The sequence below is a fragment of the Camelus ferus genome, chromosome 1 (genome assembly GCF_009834535.1).
Source record: "Camelus ferus isolate YT-003-E chromosome 1, BCGSAC_Cfer_1.0, whole genome shotgun sequence".
Taxonomy (NCBI): Eukaryota; Metazoa; Chordata; class Mammalia; order Artiodactyla; family Camelidae; genus Camelus; species Camelus ferus.
The window spans coordinates 7,484,939-7,510,129 of record NC_045696.1 but is presented as its reverse complement, the minus strand read 5'-3'; the positions used below and the strand labels follow the sequence as shown (position 1 = coordinate 7,510,129).

General features: G+C 35.6%; 1 protein-coding gene across 17 annotated transcripts in view; it reads left to right on the top strand.

Moving 5' to 3' along the window:
* Positions 1-25,191, top strand: part of TTC3 (tetratricopeptide repeat domain 3) — a 110,086-nt gene that overhangs the window by 1,872 nt on the left and 83,023 nt on the right. For 5 of the 17 annotated variants that reach the window (XM_006187475.3, XM_032467524.1, XM_014561598.2 and 2 more), the window contains exons 1-10: positions 4,525-7,909; positions 10,570-10,724; positions 11,336-11,378; positions 11,695-11,845; positions 12,309-12,393; positions 13,292-13,345; positions 14,343-14,463; positions 16,391-16,476; positions 17,475-17,569; positions 18,703-18,765. The exons of 4 other annotated variants lie outside the window; for them this stretch is intronic. In XM_006187475.3, coding sequence (XP_006187537.2) covers positions 10,581-10,724; positions 11,336-11,378; positions 11,695-11,845; positions 12,309-12,393; positions 13,292-13,345; positions 14,343-14,463; positions 16,391-16,476; positions 17,475-17,569; positions 18,703-18,765 — 842 coding nt within the window. In that variant the 5' untranslated portion in view covers positions 4,525-7,909; positions 10,570-10,580. 8 more of the 17 variants (XM_032467371.1, XM_014561595.2, XM_032468075.1 and 5 more) reach the window with 6 other exon arrangements.

Sequence of the window (25,191 nt, the reverse complement as noted above, 5' to 3'; positions counted from 1 at the left end):
ATTTTATATTTGGACCACGGTGAATCCATAAACATTATAGTGTTGTGTGTTTTAAACTTTGATAGTATTAAATAATATGTCTTTTTGCAACTTGCTTTTTAAAATCAGCATCACATTTTCAGATTTATATATGAATAAATTGGATAATTGTGTCTGGTTCATTCATTTTAATTGCTGGTATAGAATTCCATTGTGTGAATATACCGTAATTTATTTATCCATTTTCCTATTGATGGACTTTGAAATTGTTTCTAGTTTTTGACTATGAAAACAATTCTGCAATAAATATATTTGTACTTATGTGGCACACATTTGGAAGTTTCTGTAGAAAATACACCTAGTCGTGGATTTGCTGGATAGTAGGGTATGTGCATCTTCAACTTAACCGAGTATCACAGAAGCTCTCAAAAGTGGTTGCACTAATTTTCACTCTCACTGGTATTGAGTGAGGATACTAATTTCCTCACATCCTTGCTAACACTTTTTTACCCAACTTTTACATTTTTGCCTTCTCTTTACTGACCAGCTTCCTTATAACTTTAGCTTGTGGATCAAATTGCTTGCAGCCACCTTGGCATCTGCTCTAGCCCTGTGTCAACCTGTGGCTTCATCTCTTGCAGCTAACTGGCTCAGTCTTTATCTCATTTGGTCCTCGTAAGATTAATTCCAGCTAACATTTATTTTGTACCTAATGTTTGTCAGTTTGTATGGTTGTTATAAAGGTAATAATTTACATGGTATGTTCTCTGTACCTCTCTAGTGACAGGTGAGGTGATTTAAATACTTTTTTTTGCTTATGATGAACAGTTTTTTAAAATACTTTTTCTCTTTAATGTAATATTTGATACTTTAAAAATATATGTAACATATATGCAGGTTATGAAGCAAAACAATAAAATGAACACCTATCAACTCAATCCAGGAATCAAAATGATCGATACTGAATGTGCTCATCTCCAGAGTGACTGCTATCCTGAATTGTGTGTGTCATTCCTTGTTTTTTAATAATTTTATCAGATATGTATATATCCCTAAACAATGTATGGTTTCTATTGTTGTTGCATTTAAAATTAGGAGTATTGGATACAGGTTTCTGGGGCTTGTTTATTTCACTCAATGTTATGTTCTAGAGTCACTGATAATAAGTATAGATGTTAAGTCATTAATTTTCACTGCTGTGTAATATTCCATGGGTGAATATAACACAGTGTATGCATTCTTCTGTTGATGAACATTTTGGTTGTTTCTAGGTATTGCTATTTTGAAGATTTTTGTATGTATCTTCTGGTACACAGTTGCAAGAATTTCTCTACTTTTCACACTGGGGCATACAGCCTTAGGGGAGTAATGAGTTTTCTAAGGAGTACTTGGGCACAAGTGACATTAATCAATCAATTTGTAGATCATTAAATTCCATGTGTACCCTTTCCTAAAATTAGTAATGCCTGAGGCATATAGAAACTTCCTCCTGGTTTTACTTTCCTACCTTCCCTTTTGTAGTAGCACTTCTACCTTAGATAAGGAAGGCATACTATTCACTCACATGGGATCTTAGCAGGGCAATGTCCCAAGTGAACAACTTTCCCTGGAAAACAAAGGAATAATTTAAAATGCATGCAGCGTACAGTGTTAGGGAATGCTTCTTTTAATCAAGGCACTTCTCATCTCCTCAACAGCTGCATTTCCAATGAAATGTAACTTTTTATGTTTAATTATCAGTGTAAATACTAGTTATTTTTTGATACACTGTATAATAATTGACATATTTTAGACCTGTGATATGTCAGTTTTATTTTAAAATGTCACTGTGATACTCTAGAAATTCATTCTTTGCAATTATTTAAACTTAGGGCTGACTTTTTAAAATGTCATGTTAAAGTGTGAAGAGTAGCAATCTTTAAAAGCATTTTTGGTGGTTTGTGAGTAAAAAAATATTGGAATGCCAGTGTGGTAAGCTATTTGCTAAGAAGTGGGATTGCTGGGTTATGAGATATGAATGTTCAACTTTACAAAATGATACCAAATTGTTTTCTAAAGTGATTGTATCAGCTTATACTTTGGCGAGTAGTTTTGTCAATTTATATATCTTGATCAGCAGTGTGTACAAGTTACAGTTGATTTATATTCTCTCCAACACATGCTACTATCAGACTTTTTAATATTTACCAATCAAATGGATATGATAGGATGTGCATTGTAGTTTTAATTTGCATCCTTTGATTGTTAATGAGTTTGAGCATCTTTTCATATGTCTCTGAACCATCTATTTACCTTTTTTGAAATACCTGAACGTATCTTTTACCCATTTTTCTGTTGGGTTGTCTTTTAAAACTAATAAACTGGTAACACGCATCCTTTATTGAGTATATGCATTGTAAATATCTTCTTACAGTTTGTAGTCTTTTTACTCTTTATGTTGTATTTTGGTGAACAGAAGCTCTTAATATTAATGTAATCTAATTGGAAACTTTCCCTGCCCTGGGATTATAAAGACTTTCTCCTGTGTTTCTTTTCACAAGTTTTAAAATGATGCCTTTCACATTTAAGTTCATAATGCATCTGTACTGATTTTTGTGTATGATGCGAGGTAATGATCCACATTTATTTTCCCCCACTGTGGGTACAGTTGACCTCATACTGTGAATTGAATTGGCCCTCTGTTCACCAGTGACCTTCTGAACCATCTCTTTCACATTTTTAGTTTCTATGTGCATGGGTCTGTTTCTGGCTCCCCATTCTGTTCCACTTGTCCACTTGTCTGTCTCTGTGTTGATACCACATTGTCATGATTATTGATGCTATAGCTTTACCCAAAATCTGGGGGGCACTTGAGTCTCAGCTGTTCTTGTTTTAAGAGTCAGCTTGTCATATGACATGAAAAACCCTTTGGGAATTAATTGGAATGATTGAATCAATTTGGGAGACACTTGAAATCTTTAAGATTTTGAGGTATGTATTTTCATTTAAATAGGTTTTAATGTCTTCTAATACAGTTTTGTAATTTTTTCCTTACAGAGCTAACTTTTTAAATGTTGATTCTAATATTTTTAGTAGTTCTGTTGCTAATATAAGTAATGTTTTTTAGATTCTATTTTATGACTTTATTGTTAGTTAATGTAAGCTTAATGAATTTTTTACATTGGTCTTTAGTCATCCACTTGATAAACTCTTATTCTAATATATTTTCTGTAATTCTTTGGGGTTTTCTACGTGGATAATTATATCACTTGCAAATAGTGACACTTTTGGTTCTTCCTTTCCCAATTATTTTCCCTTAAAAATTTTTTTCTTGTCCTACTGTGCTGGCACACTTTAGATCTATGCTCAATGAATGTGATTATGGGTGTTCATTAGAAGTGATTATAGTGACCATACATGTCTTGTTTCTGGTTTTGGAGGGAATATTCCCCATTAGAAATAAGGTTTGTTAGGAGTTTCTGCAGGTTTTCTTTATTAAGTTAGGGATATCTTTGTTTGCAATTTTGTTACATGCTTTTCTGAGTCTGTTCAGAATATCTTATGGTTTTTTTCCTTTAATATGTTAAATATAATGGGTTCCAGTTTATACATTTTCAAATTCTTAATTCTCTCTTATACTTGTTCCTAAGATAAACCCAAATTGACCTTAATGGATTGTCTTTTTATGAACTATTTTGCTTATATTTTATTTAGGATTTTGTATCTGTTTATGAATGAAATCACCTGTCATTTTCCTTTATTGACTGCCTTGTCTGCTTTTGGTATCCAGGTTACACTTACGCCAATTAGAGAGTTCCTCTTTATCTGTCCCCTGGGACAGTTTGGATTGGAGTGATTTGTTTCCTAAGTTTGGTGGTATTTGCCTGTGAGATCGTTTGGATCTAATTTTCTGTGAGTGAAAGGATTGTAAATTGCTAATAATTTAGTAGTAATTAGCATTTGAATAGTAATAGGACTTCAAGTTTTCCATTTCTTTTAGTCAGTTTGGTAAGATTTTAGAAATTTTTCCTTTGAATAAAGTTTTAAGTTTATTAGGATCAAGTTGGTATTGTCTTAGTCCTCTTTTTAATCTGTTTTATTTGTGGTTACATTCCCTTTTCTCATTTTGAATATTACTTGTTAAGTGTTTTTTTTTCTTAATCTTGCCAAAAGTTTGTTTTGTCAGTCTTGGCAAAGGATAAATTTTTGGCCTAATTAGTTCCCTCTGTTATATTTTTGTTTTCTAGTTCACTTTTTTTTTCTTTTATGATTTCCTTCCTTTTCCTTCTTTGAGTTTTTTCTTATATTTTTCTAATTTACATTGCATGATTAATTTTCAGCCATTCCTATTTGCTACTGTAAGCATGTAAATCTATACACTTCGTCAAAGTTCGTTTTTGTTTTATCTTAACACGGTTTAATTTATGGTGTTTTCATTAACTTTTAAGTGTTTTTTAAATTTCCATTTTTTTCTTTGACTTAAATGTGTTTTAAAGTTTTCTTTGAAACGTGTTTTAAAATTTCCAAATATATCTACATTAACATTTTTCCTTTTTGTTACTCCTTAGTTTTGTTCTCAGAGAGTATAGTGTGTATTTTGTCTTTCTAAAAACATTTGTTTGCCGTTGCTTTATGGCCTTGTACGTAGTGAATTATAATACTATTCTACATACTTACGAAGAGTCTATATTCTCTAGTTGTTATGTGTGTATCTGTTAGATCAGGCTTAGCAATTGTGTTGTTCAGACTTGTCTTTATTTTGTTTGACCTAGCATTCATTAAGAGGGAAGTGTGTTGCAATCTTCCACTGTTGCCTTCTAACAGACTTCCTGTAGTTCTAACAGTTTTTGTTTTTATGTATTTTGAGACTATTTGATTAGACACATGCAAGCTAAACATTATTTTCCTAGTGGATCGAGCCTTTTCTGTCATGCTATGATTCTCTGCATGACTGGTTTTGTTTTTTGTCTGTTTTGCCTGTCCTACCTTTCTTTTGGTGGTAATTTATCTGGAATAAACTTTTCCTTCCATTTTACTGTCACTTTTCTTAACCTCCTTACATTTCAGGTGTTTCTTATGGGAAACCTACTACTGGATTTTTCTTTTAATCCAGTCAGATAATTAATGTTCTTTAATTGTTATTTTCAGAAGTTAGTTCAAGTCTCTTGGTGGTCAACTCATTTTTTTAATCTAAAATTATTATTTTACCCTTGTTTTTGAGAGGGTATACAGTTTTGTATACAATTTTGATGGGTATACTGTTGTAGGTTGGTAGTTTATTTTCTGTTCCTTTGGTGAAGGCATTATTCTACATGCAGTCTGTTCCCAGTTTTATTTATGCTAATTTGAAGAAAATAAAACTTCTCTTTTGGGTACTTTGGATTTTCTGTCTTGTTACATCTTCCCTTCTAAGTCTAGATGGTGATTACTTTTTGTTTATCCTATTGGATATACATGTTTCCTGATTCTGAATTTTGTTTTTCATGAAGTATCAAAGATTTTGAGCCCTGTGTTCTTTAAATATTGTCTTTCTGATTTTATCCATTTTTGCCTTCTGGGAATTTAACTGGATATATATGTATTTGACTGTTTCCAGATCACTTACTTTCATCTTTCATAGTTTTCATTTTCTTGTATCTCTACCAGAACTTCCAGTGTTGGGTAATTTCATCAGGCACATCTTGTTCATTAATTTTCTCTTCACCTGTGCCTAGTCTTCTCTTTCATCCACTCATTTTATTTTCTTTTACTTTTAATGTTTATATTTTTAAATTCTTAAAGTATCACTTGGTTCTTTTTTAGCTATACCCAGCCATTTTGAATAGTCTCAAGTTGTTGCTTGCTCATTTTTTTGAATCTGTAGATATTCTGTAGACTGCATCTGACAATCCCTGATGTCCTTAAAGGTCTAGATTTATTGCATGTTTTTCCTAGTGCCTCCCTCATGGTGGGTTATCACCTCCCGTGCCTGGAGATTTTCAGTTAGGAACTCTTACTTGATTGTTCTTTCTGTGTGGGAATCTTGAGAGTCTGATCTGGGGATACTTCCTTTTGATGAGGTTTGTATTAGCTTTGGCTGGAAGCTTTATGTGGGACCACTTTTCAGTTCTCTCACTTTGCTCCTGGCACATGGCTCAGTGTCCTGATCCCACTACTGCTCTTGGCGTTATAACTTGTTATTCTTGGTGGTCAGGTTTAGTTTCTAGCTAGAGGTGGTTACTTTTGGGGGAAAGGGTGGCTTTAAATGTTTCCTATTTCTGTGAGCTCAGCAAAATATAAAAATTTTAAAAGTCCAGCATCCACTTAATTTTGCAGTGATTTATTGCCCCATTAGTTCATCATAACTGATGGGCTCAGAAGTTCTTTACATTAATAGTTAATTTTTGTAGTATATTCATTTTAGTTTGTATTGGAAAGAAATTCTGTCCTATCAAACAGAAGATTTCTTGGTGATATCAAATTTTCTATTAAAACAAATTCATGTCTATGTTAAAAGTTGAGTTATTCTAAATAAAAATACTAAATAGGCAACAGTACAGTTGGCAAGTGGATTTGGCAGCATTTTCTATTTTGGGGAATGTGAATTAAAATTTTGGGAAACACTGAGGTAGGGAATCAAGGTGAGTAGGGCACAGTGTACCCTCTGGACCCATGTCCAACCTACAGAAATAAACCTGTAATGACCAAACAGTATGAAAACTGCTGTCAAAATATATGAGCAGGGTCCTCTGGGCTTACAGAGAAGAGGTGCAAAAAATAAACTTGGTGGTAGTGAGACATTCAGGAAATGCTTCCTGGACTGGTAGGCATTCTGGTTGCAGAATAAGGGTTGTTTAGGAATGACAAATGGTTGAGTATGATTAGCTTCTACATTGTGTGTCATGGAGTGACCAGAGAAAAACAGGAACAGGACCACGAAAGGCCTTCTATGCTATCTAGGGAGTTTGGACTTTATTCTAAAGATGAAGAGAAGCTATTGAATTATTCTAAGCAGCAACAGTTATGATTAGAGTTTTAGAGGATGCCAAGATTGAAGGCAAGTCACCAGTTAGGAACTGTTAGAGTAGTTCAGGGGAGAAAAGTTGAAACTGTAGCTAAGGCAGTGGCACTGGACATGAAGAAGTGTATGTGTGCTAATTTTGGATTTCCTAGAAGAGTCGAAGTGACAGGACTTTGTGGTCAGTTGAATAGGAATTTTAAAGGAGGCTGGGGAGTCTAGATTGACCTCCAGATTTCTGGTTTGGATAACCAAGTGGCCTGTAGAGCAATTAACTGGTAACATACAGAAAGAGGAAAGAACTTGGTTTCATTTGTTCTTGAGGAAAAAGATAAGTTTGTTTTTTAATTTACTGAATCTGAGAGGCTTGTGGGACATCTTGGTTAAGATCTAGTGGCAGTTGACAGGGAGAGTCTAGAAGTCATGAGATGCAGCCCAGCCTGGAGAGATCTGAGAGTCTTCAGCATTTGGACATTTCAGCCGTTGTTTGCTGCAGTGCAGTATGAGATAATTTAAAGTGGTGCATAGATAAACGCTTAAAACGTTTTTTAATAGTTAGAAATTTAACATATCTGAAAAACATAAGTTGTACTTCAAACCTATGATATCATGGCTTTTACCGCTTAGGCCAAGTGAGCCCAATAAAAGAGAAATATTAAGTAAATAAAATACATGTGATCTGTGGAAATGGCAAAAATTGTGGTGAAGCTGTGCAAACAATGGAAGTTCAGAAAGTGCTGTTGTAAGCTGTGGGTGTGGTGGGTAAGGTCACCCAAGGAGAGAGTAAGCGTGAGAAGAGAAGAGAGTTGACACTTGGGTGGCGGGGAATGGAGAAGAAGAGCCCATGGAGACTGAGGAAGAGCAGCCAGAAGAATAGGAGGAGAACCAGGAGAAGATGGTCTTTGGAGTCCAGATGAAGAGTTCTGAGAAGGAGGAAGTGGTCAACAGCGTCAAGTAAGTTGTAAGCTGAAAAGTGCTCTTTGGACTTAGCAATTAAGGTAGACCATTTAGGTGGAAGCATCCAAACAGTGGATTAAAAAAGTGCTCCTCTAATATTAATGTTAGCTGCTATTTGTAGCATTTCCTGGATGCCATGTGCTATAAAAAGCACCGTGTTAACTGATAAACCAGGTAGGTAGCATTGCTGTTCTCATTTGATATGTGAGGAAACTAAGGCACAGAGAGGTTAAGTAACTTGTCCAAGATCACACTCAGGAAATGGGAGAGCCCGGATTCAAGCCCAGGCAGTCTGGTTCCAGAGTCCACGCTCTTAACCACTATGCCACATCGCCTCTCTGGTTAAACAGAATAGAAAATAAAAATAACACCAGTGTCGTAATTACGGCACAGCTGGTATCCTCCGTGGTATCGGTGAGATATGCCAACCAGTGAATGACCAGCATGGTGTCACAGTGGCTCAGTCTGCCAGGTATGAGCACGTTGACTGTATTGTAACTGATACCATGATGGTGATGTGTGGGCTGTGACAGACAGTTCTTGGCTCTTTCTGTATTTATATACAAAAAACATTTGTAAGACAAATGAGTTTAAAAGGGTATATGTTTCCCAGAATAGCATATGTCCCATATTATGTGCCATACTTTGAGTGCTAAAATGTCTTTTAATTTTTTCCACTCAATTGTTTACTTTTGGAGTTAAATTATCTAAATTCTGAAAATATTGTTCAGCCAGAACAGGTCAGGTTCCAGACACTATAGATACCCAGTCTACTGTAAAAGGTCACTAATGACTTTTTTGAAGCAGCTTTCCTTGAACGGTAGAAGTGGAAACCCAATATTAGGAAGCTGAAAATGAACGGGAACGGTAATGGAGGATATGAATGGGAGAAAGAGGAAGAATTCTCAGTGAGGTTGAAGAATGTCTATGGTAGGAGGTAGGGGAGATGTGAGGCATAATGACTCTTGGCTGTAGTCAGAGGGCAGCTAATCAGGGTTAAAGGCTTAAAAACTGGTTTAGATCTGGGCAGTGATCCAAGGTGTGGCCTTAGGAAGAGTCTAGGTAGGTGGGCTGTGAGGTTCATTTTAGTTGAGGAGGCAGTTGCACTGCAAGGCGAGGGTCTTGAAGGGGTCGTGCACGTGGACGTGCGTGATGTGGCTGGGATGATGAGAGAATTTGGAGGAGAGAGGCAAACACTGAACTAGTCGCCAGTGTTCTTAAACGTGACAACAGCAGAGGTAACTAGATGGCAAAAAGGAAAGCACATAGTGAAATACAGTATTTGAGAGGAGGGACTATAAATCAGGAGACCTAGGTTTAAATCCTTCTTAGCTTAGTGACCTTGAGCGAATTATGTAATTTTGCTATAACTGTTTCCCATCTGCACAGTGGAGATGATGATAATTGGACCTGCAAAGACTTGCTGTGACGATTAGTGAGGCGGTGCACGTGAAACGCCTGGTACAGTATGTGACAAATAGTGTCAACGGTTTGCTAGGAAGGTTGTTAACTGTTCTTCACTTCTGATACTGTGAGGTTGGCATACAGCAAATTGGACATAATGAGAAGGGTTAATTAAAGAAGCAGATTTGTACTCCAGGGACTGTGGTGGTCTTGCTTGTAAAAAAGAAATTTGGTTTATCCTAATAATAGTGGGATAATAGTGGTGAAGTGAAAAGGTATTAAAAAATGATGTTAGTGATGGTGCTGGTGATGATCAAAAAGAAAGCTATTACTTGGGCAAGAGTTAGAAGTAATCAGATGCTCCAGCTTTCAGTGATATTTAGGTTTCGTGGCTATTCTCTGATAGCTATACATATTTTTTTATTGAACTTCCTTCAGGAAAAAAATCCTTAGCCCAAAACTCCAGGCCTAATTCCCCCTTTCCCCTACTGTAATAATTACTTTTAAAATGGGGTTGTTGGTAACTTGAGGGTTTTGGCCCACCGATGCAGTCAAGCAGTGCTGACCGCCCGTGTGTGGTAGTAGCTGTGAGAGCGTCAAGAGCAGCAGTTACGAGGAGGATGGAAGGTCTGGATGCGGCTTGAGGAGTTAGGAGAGTGACATGCTCACCCTGTACCACTTCAGCTCTGCCCCTCTGCCCAGCTCAGAAACACACACTGAGGACTGGATAGGAGAATATGAGCAGCTGGTGGGAAATCATTTTCTCAGTGGAGTCAGGGTTTAGTTCTGGCCAGGTTGAGAACGTGGCAGTTGTATATGATGAGATGGCGTGTTTCACAGGATGCAGTGAAAGCAGGTGGGGTAGAAGGGCAGCGGTGGAAAGATGTCTTTTGTTCATTCAGCAAACCCTTGTTTGAGGGCTTAGCATGTGCTAGGCACATACAGAGATGAATAAGGTGCCTATAATTATCTTTCCTCGAAAGGAGACATGTAAACAGTTAAATTCAGAGTAGGGGTGGTGACTCTTTGTACCTAAGGAAAAGAAGAAATAGATTGAACTGCTGTTTGAAGAGAGGCAAGGGGAAAGAATAGCAAATGAAGATGAGAATCTTCCAGAAGTGTGTTCTTATTGGAGTTATCTCCTTGGGACATAAGTTCCAAGTATTTTTATAATGCACCATAGAAGCTAGGAAAACTGCTCATGTCATCTCACATGATTCAGTTACTGATTTAGGGTTGTGTTATGTCCTTAGGGTGGTGCACCATGGACGATTTTGCCCTGAGAGATTTCACTGTAGCAGATTATGCCTTGTTAGAAGATTGCCCTTATGTGGATGATGGTGGCTTTGCTCCTGAACATACGTCCAGTGATTATGTTCGTGTGACTCAGCTTTACTGTGATGGGGTGGTAAGTAGATTTGTTAACTTTTTGTTTTTAACATTGTGTTTTCTTAAAGGTTTTTTTGTAATTGAGATATAATTGACATATGATACTGTATTAGTTTCAGATGTATAGTATAACAGTGATTCAATTTACATGTATATTGTGAAATTACTACAGTAAGTCTAGTTAACATCCATCACTGTACACAGTTACACATTTCTTGTGAGAACTTTTAAGATTTACTTAAAGGTTTTGTGATTTAGAGCTATCTGAGTAAAGATGTTTTTGTGCTCCATGAGTTTTTACAGGTTTTACATGACTTCTACATGATTGGTTTTTGAAAAGGTCATTTCAGAAGTGCCTCAGCAAGGATAATGTGTCATGCCAGTGATGGTGAAAGGCTGTTTTCTGACGGGAGATTAGAAGGCTCTCAGGGAGAGCCATAGAAACAGATTTGGGGGAAACACTGGAAAAAGCCTAAAGGCTCATTGGTTGAAGATGTTGTATTCAAAGTTTATAAGTAAATGAACTGAATTTTTTTTAGTTTGGTACTGATAATCTTTACATTACAAATCAAGAACTGTACTTTTGCATTTTACCAGATACAAGTCAAAAGAATATTTTTCTTTTTTTAGGGCAGACAGTATAAAGATTATACCCAAAGTGAGAAAAACTTAGGTGAGTACATTGCTATTTTTAATTTGTTGAAACAACCGTCAAAGAAGGTTCATCCATTCACATCAGCATAACAGGCTTATATACCTTTTAAAAATTTATTTTTACTATTCTTTTTCATTATAAACTAAAAAATATTTTCTTTGTTAAAATAGAGTTTTAGCTAACACTTAAATATTCTTAGTATCTGATAGGTTAAAATATTTCATCCGTTCATTTCTTACCTTTCCGTATCCATTTTTGCCTTTTTCTGTAAGTGTTGATTCATTCCAAAATGATGCACAAAATACTAATTTAAAATTTCTTTTTTTTAATTAAGAATTTGACATCTGCACAATGTGGTGTAGTAAACCTATTTCTGTCCTACAAGATTACTGTGATGCCATTAAAATACATGTCTTCTGGCCACTTCTGTTTCAACGTCAGCACAGTTCTGTAATATCACGGTTGCACCCGTGTGTGGAGGCCAAGTAAGTTGCTACATGTTACTCATTTTGTATGAACCATAGTAAGCATGTTGCCCACTACTGAGAAATGCCAAGTTCAGTGGAAGGCTTATGTCTCATCTGTGTATACTATTAACTCTACTTTAGTTTAATAGAGTGGAAAAAGTTAATACTTGGGATTTGGGTATGAATGAATAATCATGGTAACATTATAATTAATGAAACTGAAGAGCATTAGATGGTAGATTTGAAGCTGAATAAGGAAAAATTAATATGCTTGTTTATAATTACCAGCATTGTGATACAGAAGGAAGAAAAAGGTATAGTATTTTGTCTACTTAATGAACTTATTACCTACAGTGAGGAAACAGAGAACTTAATCTTTTTCAAGTAGTTTAAATTGAAGTATAACATGTAATTGTAAAATTCAGTGGATTTTTATATATGAGAACCCAATCTCTTAAAAAATAAATTTGTCTTTAAACAGTTCTCATGCTTCTGAGATAAGTTTGAAGAAATTACAACATCTTGAATTGATGGAAGATATTGTGGATTTGGCAAAGAAAGTTGTGGTAAGTGGTAGAGTGTGTTTTTTTCCCTATTTCAAGTATATAAAATATTTATATGGTATCAGACCTGTGTTACTAATTTATAGTGGTTAACAGGTCATGGTTTTAGTTTTGGTTAACCTGAACTTACTCTGTAATCCATGAATTTGTGCTGTGTATTTGAGAGATCAGGTAGATGGCTGTTTTCATTGTTCTGACATGACATGAGGACCACCCTGCTTCTTGTCTTTAAAGGATAGAAATTGGAATTTGTCATGAATGAAAGTGTCCTCCTGGTTCACAGAAATCTTTGTCACAGGTTCTGAGAGTGATGGCTTCTGTCTTGTAACTTAAATCCACACCACTGTCATCACCACCACAGCAATATTTTTTCTTTGGGGTAAACTTCATCTTGTCACTTTTAAGGAGGTATCCTAGTACTGCACTGAGGATTTTTCCCCCTTGTTGAAAGCCATTTAATTTTTCTTATTTCAGTTAGTTAGTGAAATATTTTTTATTTCAGTTGGTTATGGAGCCAGCTGTTTCTCTTGATAATTCTGATTGCAAACTTAAATTTAGAAAGGGCATTCTGATGTTATTTCCTGCAGATAATCCTTGGTAGTAACTTATATCAGCCAATTTAATTTTATAAAAAAATTTAGGTGTAATGAACTTTAAAATCCATACTATCTAAAAGTTACACTAAATCATTTTATTATTAGAAACTTATGTAAGACTATTTCTGACTTCTTATTTTAGAGTCCTTAAGAGGTAAATTGGGCATGAAAGTGCTTGTGGGAAGTGGACTACTTTGTACAGAGTGGTATTACTGAAATGTAGGATTTTTTTTTTGTCCACTGGAAAATTAAAGTATGATTGACCAAATAAGGAAAAAAATGTGTTTTGTTTGTTTGTTTTGCAGAATGATTCATTCTTTATTGGAGGCTTATTGAGAATTGGTTATAAAATAGAAAATGTAAGTGTTAACGTGGAAATCCAGCACAACAACTCTGAATAGATTTTCATTGCCCCTTGTACTGGGTCCACAGAGTCACCATTTTATATGCAGCATTTGGTAGTACTGATTTTTGTATTTTGCCTAAGCAATCTCTGTATTTTGGGGGTTTGTATGATTTTCACCCCCCCCCATATGTAGTGTAATTTGGAGCTTTAATTACAGATTTTTTTTCTCTTTTAAATTATTTATCTGGCATATGTTCTCCCAAGTGAAATCATTACATCCCTGGTATGAGCATTTTTTGATGTATAGTTACTAGATAATCCCTAGATACAATGGTAAACTATTTTTAATGCTACTAGTGACATAAACATCTGTATGTTTTCTTTACACCTGACACCAGCATTGATAACTTCACTATTTAATTTCAGAAGTCATTTCAGACACTAGAAGCATGAATAACATTTTTGTGAGCTCTTGACCCTTCATGAAGTTCTTTGCACTGAGTGCTCACTTACCCAGCCATGCCCTCCTCTTTTTGTCTATATCCTTATTCTCCTTGCTACAGACTATTTAAAATACAGTCTCTTCGTGAACCTTAATCTATACCTTTAATCTTGCAGTAAGGATGGAGGTTGTAGTTTAGATGAGATCTGAGACTCCTCATTTATCTAGTGTTATTACATTCTCCTGCTACCCAGGGTAGCCTCTGACCAGGTTTGTAGACCTCACCTTCCAGGTCTGTAATCATTGCAACAGCATCCTGAGCTTTGAGGGTGGTCTGAGGTTACCTGAAGATGAAACATATGTGAGTCTGTGGTGTCTGTTATCTTGTGTGTTGGAGTCTAGCTATTCTAGGTTGCATGCTAGAGTAATGAAAATGTGAGGTTTGTACAAGTTTTGTATTAAGAATCTGAAATACTATATATGTATATATAAAAGATACGTTTATAGTGCCACATGTAAACTTATAGTTACTACCAAAATCACATTCTTCATCCTCTTTTTGAAACAGAAAATCTTAGCAATGGAAGAAGCTTTGAATTGGGTGAAATACACAGGCGATGTAACAATTCTACCTAAATTAGGAGCAGTTGACAATTGTTGGCCTATGTTAAGTATTTTCTTTACTGAATGTAAGTATAAATGCTTTAAATTGTTACCTGACTCAGTTTTATAAAGGTATTAGTTTGGAAAATAGAATATGTAGCTATGTGATTTCTTACTTATCTTAGGATTTAAAAAAATATTTTTCTCTGAGTAAGAGAAAAGCCTGAATAAAAGAACTTTAACCTTGTAGTTAATTTTATTCTGTATTTTCTGTCTTAATTATTTCTGTGATGTTACACTTTTAAAAAAATCTTACCAAATGGATGTCATACGTATACCCAAAGAAAGAGTCCGCAACTTGGACTCATGTATTTTCATTCAGAGGAGAAGTAAGAAACTGAGTTAAGATTACGATTTTCATCTCTCTGATGAATCTTTAATTCTCATTTATGATGAAACTGCCTTACGTGTTTTCCTACTTTCTGAAATGTTTTTCTCTAAAGCATTTGAATGTTAGCAGTGTTTTTTTTTATAGTAGTTACTGGAATCTTGAAACAGGAAGTATTGGCTCTTTAGTTGATGATGACTGATAATTTCCCATTTCCACTGAGAAGAGGGCACACTTTATATTCTTCACCTAAGTGTTAGTAACTAAGTTTAAACATCAAGACAGGTTTTTCTGATGTTTGTTAGACGCTGGGCTGTCTTACACAGGGTAAAGGTGGTTCTCTTCCTGGTTTTGGAGGTTTTTAATTATAGGCTATGTTTTATGGTGGGAGCAGAGGATCAGTATCATGTATTGCGCACCCACGTGGGCTCATTTCTGACTCTGTTCTCTCTTCTTTATATAAGCCCTGCAAAGTAGCTGCTGTGAAAGTAGTCCTGCAAAGTAGCTCCTATTTTAGAAATGAGCTAAGTAAAACTTTGAGAGGTTAGGTGACGTTTCTTTAGTAAGCAGTAGAACCTAGATGTGAAGTAGGTCTTTCTGATCTCAAAGTCCAGGTTTTTGTTCTATAATCTTATTCTGTCGCTTTAGTACTAGTTTACTTTATTTGGTGATCTTCCGAAACGCTTTCTTCAATCTTAAGTTTTAGGGACTACTTTTGCCTTGGAAATGAATATATTTGGCTAGAGGCACAACTATAGTTTGGTTGCAGTAAAGTTATTATTTACCACTTAAAAAAACCTTTTTTATAGAACAGCTTAAAATAAAAAAATGAGGTCTGGTAAATTTTCAGCATAAATTTTGGTTATTACCTATTGCAGTTTAATAAAGTTTATTAAATTTTTATGAGACTAGTGTTTCAAATAACATCTCATTTTAACATTCATGAGAGCCAAAATGTTGCAGTAGTTATTTTAAATTCTTCATTTGTTATATTAAATACATTTTAGAAAGTAGTTTCCCAGGTTTTTGTTTTCACACATTTTATTGTTTGTTTAAAATTTAATTAATTTATTATTGTATTATTTAATTATTTTATTTTGGCAGAGGGTGGGTAATTAGGTTTATTTATTTTTAGAGAAGGTACTGGGAATTGAACCCAGGACCTCATACATGCTAAGCATGTACTCTACCACTTGAGCAATACCCTCCCCTCTGTTTTCACACATTTTAATTGAACTCTGTGCTAGATACACCCTAGGTGTTCAATAATTGTTGAATTGACTTGAGTAGTTATGAGGCCTATTTGGAATGTGTTGTGACAGAGCATTGGTAACTACAATTAGAACTAGAGTAATAATAAACAAGTGGGATTTTTTGATGCTAGAAATAAAACAGATTAGATTCATAGCAAGCAATGAATTTAACGTTTTCTGAAACATTTTATCAGTTGTTTATTTAAAAATATATTATTGATGCATGTAGAGTACAAGAAACATATTATTTAGAAAGTATATCATGAACTTTACAGACTCACCTATCTAACCTAAGAATTAGAATATTAACAATACCAACTTGTTTTTTTTTAAACAAATGTTTTCTCACTCTCTCCTAAAAATAAAATTTAGATAAGTATCACATAACTAAAGTTGTAACAGAAAACTGCAATTTGCTTGAAGAATTTAAAACCCAAAATTGTGCAGAGTGTGTAGAGGTAAGAATAAATATTTACTTGTAAGTATATTTTTAAGATTTACTTTTTAGAACTTTGATTAAAAGCGAATTTCAGTAAACACTGGTGTATGACAATCCACAAAGAGCTACTGTAAAATTCAGTAACATTTTGAGGGAAGTTTTTAATAAATATTGATTGAAAATTTTTTTTGGAAGAGGAAACCAGTATCTTGATCAGAATTTTCTGATGTTATGCATTTTAAAGAGTTAGTTGAAATTTCTTTTAAAATTAAAAGACTTCATTAGTTGAGGGAATATGATTTTCTTTGGGAACAACTTTATTGACATGCAATTCACATGTCATACAATTTATTCATAGGAATTATGATTTTAACTAAATTTTTAAGAGATGTAGGAAGATATTTAAAAGTCTATCTAATTCTTTGGCTAAAGCCATTGATATAATCCAGTTTATTTTAGTTTATTTTGAAAATTTGAATGTTTAAAGTGACAAGTTTCAGTTAAATCTGTAGCATCTTTGATTTTATTCTTGCTAACTTTGCCACCTCATTTTGGGGGCAGTTAATGTAACCACCATTGCCTATATGTTACTGATTTATATATATATATTTTTAAGCACTCAGGTTTATTGAATAATACCACATTTTCTAATCTAAATTTAAAATTCTATCTTGTATCTATTTTTTTCCCTGCCATATGCAAGCATAATAAGATATATTTAAAAGTGGGCCTGCCAAATATTGTTCACAAGGGGACAGATTGTTAGTAGTATTCATAACGTGATGGTTTTGCTTACTTTTTAATATTCTTTTAACAAAGAATTGAGTCATCAGAAACAGGTTTCCTTAAATAAATTGTACCAAAATATTGGGTATTGAATTCTCATTTTCCACATAAATAATCCCCCAGGTTATTTCTGATCTCTAAGATAGAAACCCAGAACCATTTTTTGTAGGTATTGGGGTTCCTGATTGTATGCAGTTAATTGATGGGTCTTCTTTTACCTTGGTTTCTCAGCAAGGAGAACTAATGAAAATGAAAGGAAATGAAGAGTTTTCCAAAGAAAGATTTGATATAGCTATTATCTATTACACCAGAGCCATTGAATGTAGGTAAGAGCAAAACAGAACAATGAGACCCTTTCTATGTGGCATCGCAAATTGGAGTGCTAGTCAGTAGAAAGAAACGCAAGATGAGGAATTGGAGAGTATCTTCAACTTGCTGTGCAGAGTACATTTTCTCACCCTCAGGTATTAGAAACATGAGAGATGGCCTGAGTGCATGAACTTAATCAAGCAGTATGACTCTGGCAAGTCAGGCAAAGTTGTGAGTTTTGTTCTGTTCTGCCCCACTTTTCTCCCCCAGATTTTAAGTAGAGTTCTCTGTTCTTTCTTTTTCTTGTTTTGCCTTCAAATAATTCCTTCCAAATTATTAACTTATCAAAAAGGGTTAGTTACTAATCTTTGAGATGTCAACCATTCAGAGATTTTTGCTGTCTGAGAGGGAGCTTTTAAAGGATAATAGTTGAAATTATTGAGAGAATGTATGTGTTCTTTCTGTCTCATTCTCTGTTTGCTCAGCTACTAGAGTTTTGTAGCTTTCCTGCAAGTGTGCCTCACACTTGGCTCTTACTGACCTCTTAGCTGGGCCACCTCATATTGTAGCAGCCTTAGGAAGGTGCATTTTAGACAGCTGCCTTTTTTCCTGCCTTACTCATGTCCATGAGGAATGAGTGAATCTGGGTAGCACACCACATCTGAAAGGCTACTGCTCTGTTTTTCTGAGGAAGAGGTAGAGGAGAGGGAAATAAGTTTCACCATGCATGAAACTTTAGAGAAAACTAAAAAGGACAGAACTTGAAATGAAGCTTTTAAGTTACTGTTGGAATTTACAGACTTTGAGTTCTTTGTCGAGGTGGTACAGTCCTGACTTAAATACTTGTAGTTTGCTAGCTTTTTAATGTCTCATTTGATCCTCATAATAGCCCTGTGAGCTTGGCAGAAAAAGTAGAACTCTTTAATCCTCATTTTGAATACAGGGACATTTAAGTTGATGTAAACAAGTTACTCAGGTAGAAAGTGAAGGAACCAGGATTTAGCCAGTTAAGACTCCAAATCTTAACATTCTTTCTGCTCTGCCACATGGATGTAAAATTTTTGAAAAATTTCCCATGCCTTATGTTTTCTGTGGTATGTTTGTTTTGTACGTAATGTGCTTTACTGACAAAACATTATTTCTTTTAAAGACCTGAAAATCACCTTCTTTATGGTAACCGAGCTCTTTGTTTTCTGCGCACTGGACAGTTTAGGTAAGTTGGTTAGATAGCCTAATTACTGAACTATTAGACTAAGTGCCTGTTTTTGAGAAATATTTCTGTTTTGCAATTACTGCAAGAAAATCCTTCAGTAGCTCTTTGGCAGGAATTAATGGCTAACAGAGAGATCTGTAGGCTTTATATATAATAACAACAGTGACAGAAATAGCTGTTCTGATTGAGTGGATAATATGTGATTTATATTATTTTAAGCACTTCACATAGATTATTTAATTCTCACAACACATTTAATAGGTAGATAATGTTAATCTCCACATTGACATTTATACAAGCTTATATACTATTAGTAATTAGTAATTGTAAATTGGTTTCTATTCTGCCCCATTTTTTTCAAGCTATGATGTAGTGATGCCAAGATTTGAATACAGATGTTATCTGGTGATGATGACAAAGTCTGTGTTTATAACACCTATTACTACTTCTTTTGCTCTATTAATCTTTATAGTTCTGGAAGAATTTTTGCTGTATTTGTTTTCTCTGTTTACCTTGGTATGAAAAAATTAAGTAAATGTTCTTAAGTGAAAGAAAGGAAATTTAATGGTTGAACTTTGGGAGTGAAATTGTAATTAATTCTTAGTTCCTCATGTTGAACTGAGCTTTTGTTTATTAGTTGGAAAAGATTGTTGACACTGTACCATGATTTTACTGTCTCTCTCTCAGTTTAAAATTTTTAGGACTTCAGTATTAAGCATTAATATTGAGCAGTGAAGACTGTTACAAAACTCTTTCCTAACTTATTGTAAGAAGGGTTTAGAGTTGCTTCAAGAAATTATCCACTCAGTAGAATGATATTAAAAAAACAAACTGAAAAGCCAAGTTAGAGCCTGGGATTCTCAGAATAAAGCTCCATAGGCATAAGGTCCTGCTTAATTATTAGTTATAATTCATATTTGTGTCTGACCTTTCTGTTGCCCAAAATAAAAAGAAAACCTGACAAGTTACATAATTCTCACCATCCATGAAGAAAAAGGGACACCAGTTGCTCAGGTGAAACACTTTTCCTGGTGTTTAGTTCTGGAAGAAATTTCTCATATGGGTTACAAGCAATATGAACTGAGTGATGGAGTAGGGAAGAACCTGAGCACACTCCTGTTCAGAGCAAAAAACTCCCTGGGAGTGCACTTTTGGGTTTCACAGATGATTTCGTGTGTGTGTGTTTTCTCATGGAAGCAGAGAGTCTGATACCCGTTGTTTTTCACTGAAAGCACTTATGTTGGGATGTGGGAGGGTGGGAGTGGGGAATGTAGTATATTCCAAGTATGTAGCTTTCAAAAATAACATTTATGTTTTTCTTTTATTATAAACAGAACACTTTCTCATGGTAGAAAATTTGGAAAATACAAGAGTTTAAAAAGAAGAAAATAAAAATCACCACTAATCCAACCACCTCGGAGAATACCGCTGTATTAACGATATGCAGCTTTTAGGTGGCTTAAGCCGTGGATAAACCGAGGCTATCTAGTCTAGAGGAATGGATGGGCTTGACACAGTCTTCCATCAATCCACTGTCCTCAACTGGTTCTCACAAGAAATGAGCTGCAAATGTCTTAGGTTATTGCCTCTGGCTAGGTCCAGAATTGCAGATATCCTGTTTGAAGGTGAATCTGTATGATTTCAAGATGAATAGTTTGGCAACTTGGCTAGCCTCTTGTGGAAATGGAGGTGCTTGTCTGAAACTTGATTGGGCAGAAGGTCAGCCCCTCTGCATAGGGGGACGCCGAGAGCTGAGAGGCAAACCAGGGTGTTTCTGCCCTCTTTCGTGAGTGTTCAATGCTAGACACTCAAGCAGGATCCTCCTAAAACTCCGCTGTAAAGGAGGTACATCAAAGTAGAAATACAGAAGCCAGGGCCTGATGAGGTGGAGGTCAATAGCAGGGTTGTGCGTCCAGCCTTGTACCTCCTTCCTGACCGTCTAGCTCTGTGGTTCAATACCACTGAAGTTTTCTCTGGAGGCAGGTCAGCAGCACTTCCTTCTTAGGCAGTCGCCAGTATGTATTGGATGCTTATTTAATGTCAGAAGCATTATACCACATTGGCTTTGCTGGTATTTCCCACCTCGTTCATTGTTGATATGACTTGCTCAGTAATGTAGGGATAATGTTTTCTGAATATGCAGTACATATAGCTCCTGATCAGGTGAACAGACGATGTGACTTCAGAAAAGAACACGTGACCAGTGATTCAGTCGTGCATTGACCCACGAGGACCCAGGCCATTTAGCTGAGTTACCAAGGTTGAGATGTTTTCAAGCTCTCACATCCAGGGTTGGTAGACCTGTCATGGGGATTTGGCTGAGCAGCTGTGGGAACATCTGGGGATAAAGCATCCAAGCTCCCTGGCTCTCTTCTGAGCCGTTTATATGTGTTAACTCATAAAACTCACAACCCTGTGAGGTAGATGCTGCTGTCTCTTTATAGATGAGGAAACTGAGGCCTGCAGAGGTCAAGTAGAGTGTCCTCCGACACTAGGTAGGTGTTATGGAGCCAAAATTTGAACCCAGGCAGCCTGGATGCAGAGTCTCTACTGTTAATCACCACAGAAATGTGATGACAGAATCAAAGGGCAATGTGAAAATGGAAAAAAAAATTAAAAATGGTCTAAATAGTAAATAAACACAGTTATCCTTAACAGGACATGCAGATTAAAAATCATGAGGCACTCTTTGGTACCCATCAGATTGGCAAAAATTTAAAAACCTCATAATACCGAGTGTTTGAGAGGATGTGGAACAAAGGAAACTTTCATACTCGGCTGGAGAAGTGTAAATTGGTGCGAGCACTTTGGAGAGCAATGTGGCAAGGTGAAGATGTGCGTACTCTGCAGCCCACTTCTGGGCTCTCCAAGAAGATATGTACAAGCCTTCATTATAGTGTTGTTTGTAAGAGTAAAGAAATGAAAGAACCTAAAAGTCCATCAGTAGGGGAATGGATAAAATGAATTATGGTATATTCATACAATGGAATTCTGTGCAGCAGCTAAAATGAATGCAATGTTGAGTGAAAAAGCAAGTTGCAGAATGATTTGTACGGTACAATGCCATTTACATGATGTTTAAAAATGTAAACTGAAATGCCTATTCATAATTAATACATAGTGTGTATTAAAAATGTTTTTAAGGTGCATGGGCCTAACACCAGGGGAGTGACTGTCTCTGGGGAGGGAAGGAGGGAAAAAGATTGGAGATGGGGAAAGATGGTTTACAGTGGATGTCAACTGTAACAAACCTCTGCAGAAAGATCTGAAGTAAATATGGCAAAATGTTAAGATCTTGCTAAGCTGGTATATGGGTGTTGATTATGTTAATGTTATTCTCTGTATTTTTATGTATACTTGAAATATTTGATAAAAGGAACAAAATGTAATTAAAAATGCATATAAGATGAAAAAAAAAAGCAGTAAACATCAAGGATAAAGTAAGTAAAAAAGAGTCTTGAAAGGAGAGGGATATAAGTTTTTTACGACCAATGGCTGGGAGCCTGAGGTGAGGGTTGTGTGGGGAAAATGCTTTATTTAGAAATGGTCAAAGTCGTGGTGGTGGTTTTAATGCCAAATAGTCACACAGTTTGTTAATCTGACCACCTTTGGGTGGATCTAGGTGAGGCCAAGAGCCAATCAGAACCCTTACCGTTCTCTAGAGGTGTGGAGTCCCAGGTCTGCAGATGCCACACTGGGAAATACGCGAAATGGGGTTGGAGTGTGGGAGGGGTGGGTGGAAGTTGGCTCCCTCCTGCCCCATCTTCTCCCTACTGAATCCTTCAAGCTGAGGAATGTGTGCGGTATATGCCAGAATACCTGGCTTGGACGAGATGTCCTTTTTATTCTGGTCTTCCAGAAGTTTACTTTTCAAAAACAATTTGGTAGTTAGAGGGCATATTAGGGTGATAATTTTTTTTTGAAGCAATTAGAAATTTTCAGATTAGAGGAGAATTTAGAAAAAGCAATCAGTTATATCTATAGCTTCTGTAGGAATACTAATTATGCAGTGTATATGATTAGGCTTATGTTTAATTCATTCTTGTGGGACTTACATGTGGAAATTTGATTTCTTTGACAGGTGGGATGAACTGTAATGGGAAATGTAATTGGAGAAGGGGAAAGCTTAGCCTTGGATTTTTTTTTTTAATTTACTTTGGAAAATTGTGCAATTTTGAAACTTGGTATTTACTTTGACCTTTTGGTATTTAACTGTTTACCCATTATATGATATTTCCTTCTATTAGATCCCAACTTGTGATTAATAGGTGGATTGACTTACTGACCTGTGTGTGTGTTTCTGAATTTCTCTGAGGCCCAAGGTGTAAATCAAATCAATTGTATGTTTCTGTGAGAATTTCAAAAATCTGAAGTGTGTGTGGAGAGCTTTAGTGTGAGCGTGTTGGTCGGTGAATTACTCCTCAGTCTGCTCTCTGTCGTATTACGGTCTCATTTTTGCTTACAAGCTACTGAATTTGCTTTTAAAGAAGTTATTTTTTCAGTCTTCTTTGGGGTGCACCTTCTTTTTAAAAAGCTGTAACAAAGCACATCATGAAAAATTAAGAGTACAAACGGATAAACTGAAAACTTGCCCAGCTCATGTCCCTGCCCTAACTTTCTTCAGATCCTTATGTTTCCATAATATTTTATGCCTATACGAGCACATACGTTGAACCAAGTGAGGTTGCCGTATTTATAAGTCAGAGTAAGGCAGTTTTGTTTCGTTCAGTGTAATGTATATTTCTTTTTTTTTTAAACATGGGTAGGAGCATATTACATATACTGTTGTACATGTTGCTCCTTTTAATGTTTAAATCGTGCAGTTGTTGTATCAGTGTATATGAAGATCTACCCTAGTTCTTACTCATGGCTACACAGTCTTTTACTCAATGGATTAGTTTGTATTAGAACATAGATTGTTTCCAGCTTAGAAAACCATACACAACTTTGTAATATCCTTTTCCTTACAGTTCTACACTCAGATGCAAGTGTATATGTGGGATAAATTTCTGATAAATTTATTTTACTTGGGTAAAAGAGTGTATGTAATTTCAATTCCAGACACTGACTTTTAATTTAAAATGTATATGTTTATTAAGTCAATGGTTAATTGTCACTGCATATTTGACAGTAACTGACCATTATATCTGAATCCTGCTTTTGTTGCTTCGTTGTAAGTTCTAGAAACTTGGGAAGTAGTATTGTTCTTTCTTTGTTGGTTTGGTCAGGCCCTGAAAGTGATGATTTACAATAGGTGAAAAAATGGTAACTCTTGTGGCTTTCAAAGTTCTTACATACTTACATGTTGTGGTTTGAGAGAGTCAATTAATAGCATCTCCTTCCCCTCACAAGTCCAGAATCAGTTAAGAGATGGAAGCAAAAGACAGGCAAATGGTGATCCAATCTTGTCTCCAATAGTAATACAGTTGTTGAACAGGGTCTTAAGTCTGATAGCCACGTGATGTGTTGTGTTAGTTCTCCCATGGTCTCCCATGGTAAACGTTAAGCTTGAGGAAAAGGGAATCTGGTGTTATGTTGGTGTTTAAGATAAGTTCCCAAAGAGTAAGAAAAAGAAAGAGGCTAAGCCACATAGGATTAGTGCCTCTCCTCCACCATTAGATAAATTGTTACTATTCCCTTGGGGATAAGTTAGTAAAGGTTGTGGAGAGTGGAGGGAGAGCTCAAGAGTGCCAAATCTAGCAAAGGGGAAAGTAAGTGTTCTTTCCTAACGTGTTTTAGGGCAAAAGGGTATATATATCTGTATATGACTGGAGAAAGAAATACACTTTCCCACGTAGCATATAGTGAGTTGGAGCATTTAGGCTGGAACTGTGTTTCTGACCCTCTGTTCAGTATGCTCACGACTATGTCACATAGTCTTTAAAGGTAAATAACCATTTGTGTCTCTTGGGTTTTCCTATTTTCATAGGTTCATTGTGCAGGGTATTGCTGCTGCTAAATATTCCTGCTATTCAGAGTGTTTAAACCCTGGACCACAGTGATTTGAATGAGCAATAACACCATGTAATTTACTACGCCCACTTTGCTTTAGCTTCCAGAAGAATGTGATCAAATGCTAGTAAATGTGAAAATGTTCGTATTAACATTAATATACATTTATATATTAAATGTGTTTATGATATATGTGATTATATCAATGCAATATAGTATGTTTATATTATAGGTATCATAGTATTTTATATTATAACATTTAACATTGATTTAACAAATATTGGAGTTCTGTTTATAGATATGTCAGAAATGAGCAAAAACAGACAGAGCCCCTGTGTTCCAGACAGTGGGCCAGCAGTGTGAAGGCCTGTGGTGAAAAGGGGCGTGTTGCGTTAGTGGAATTAATGGTGTGCCTGAATCCAGAGAAGGAAGAGGAGAGGTGGTCAGGGACTTGACCAAGGAGGGTCTGGTAGG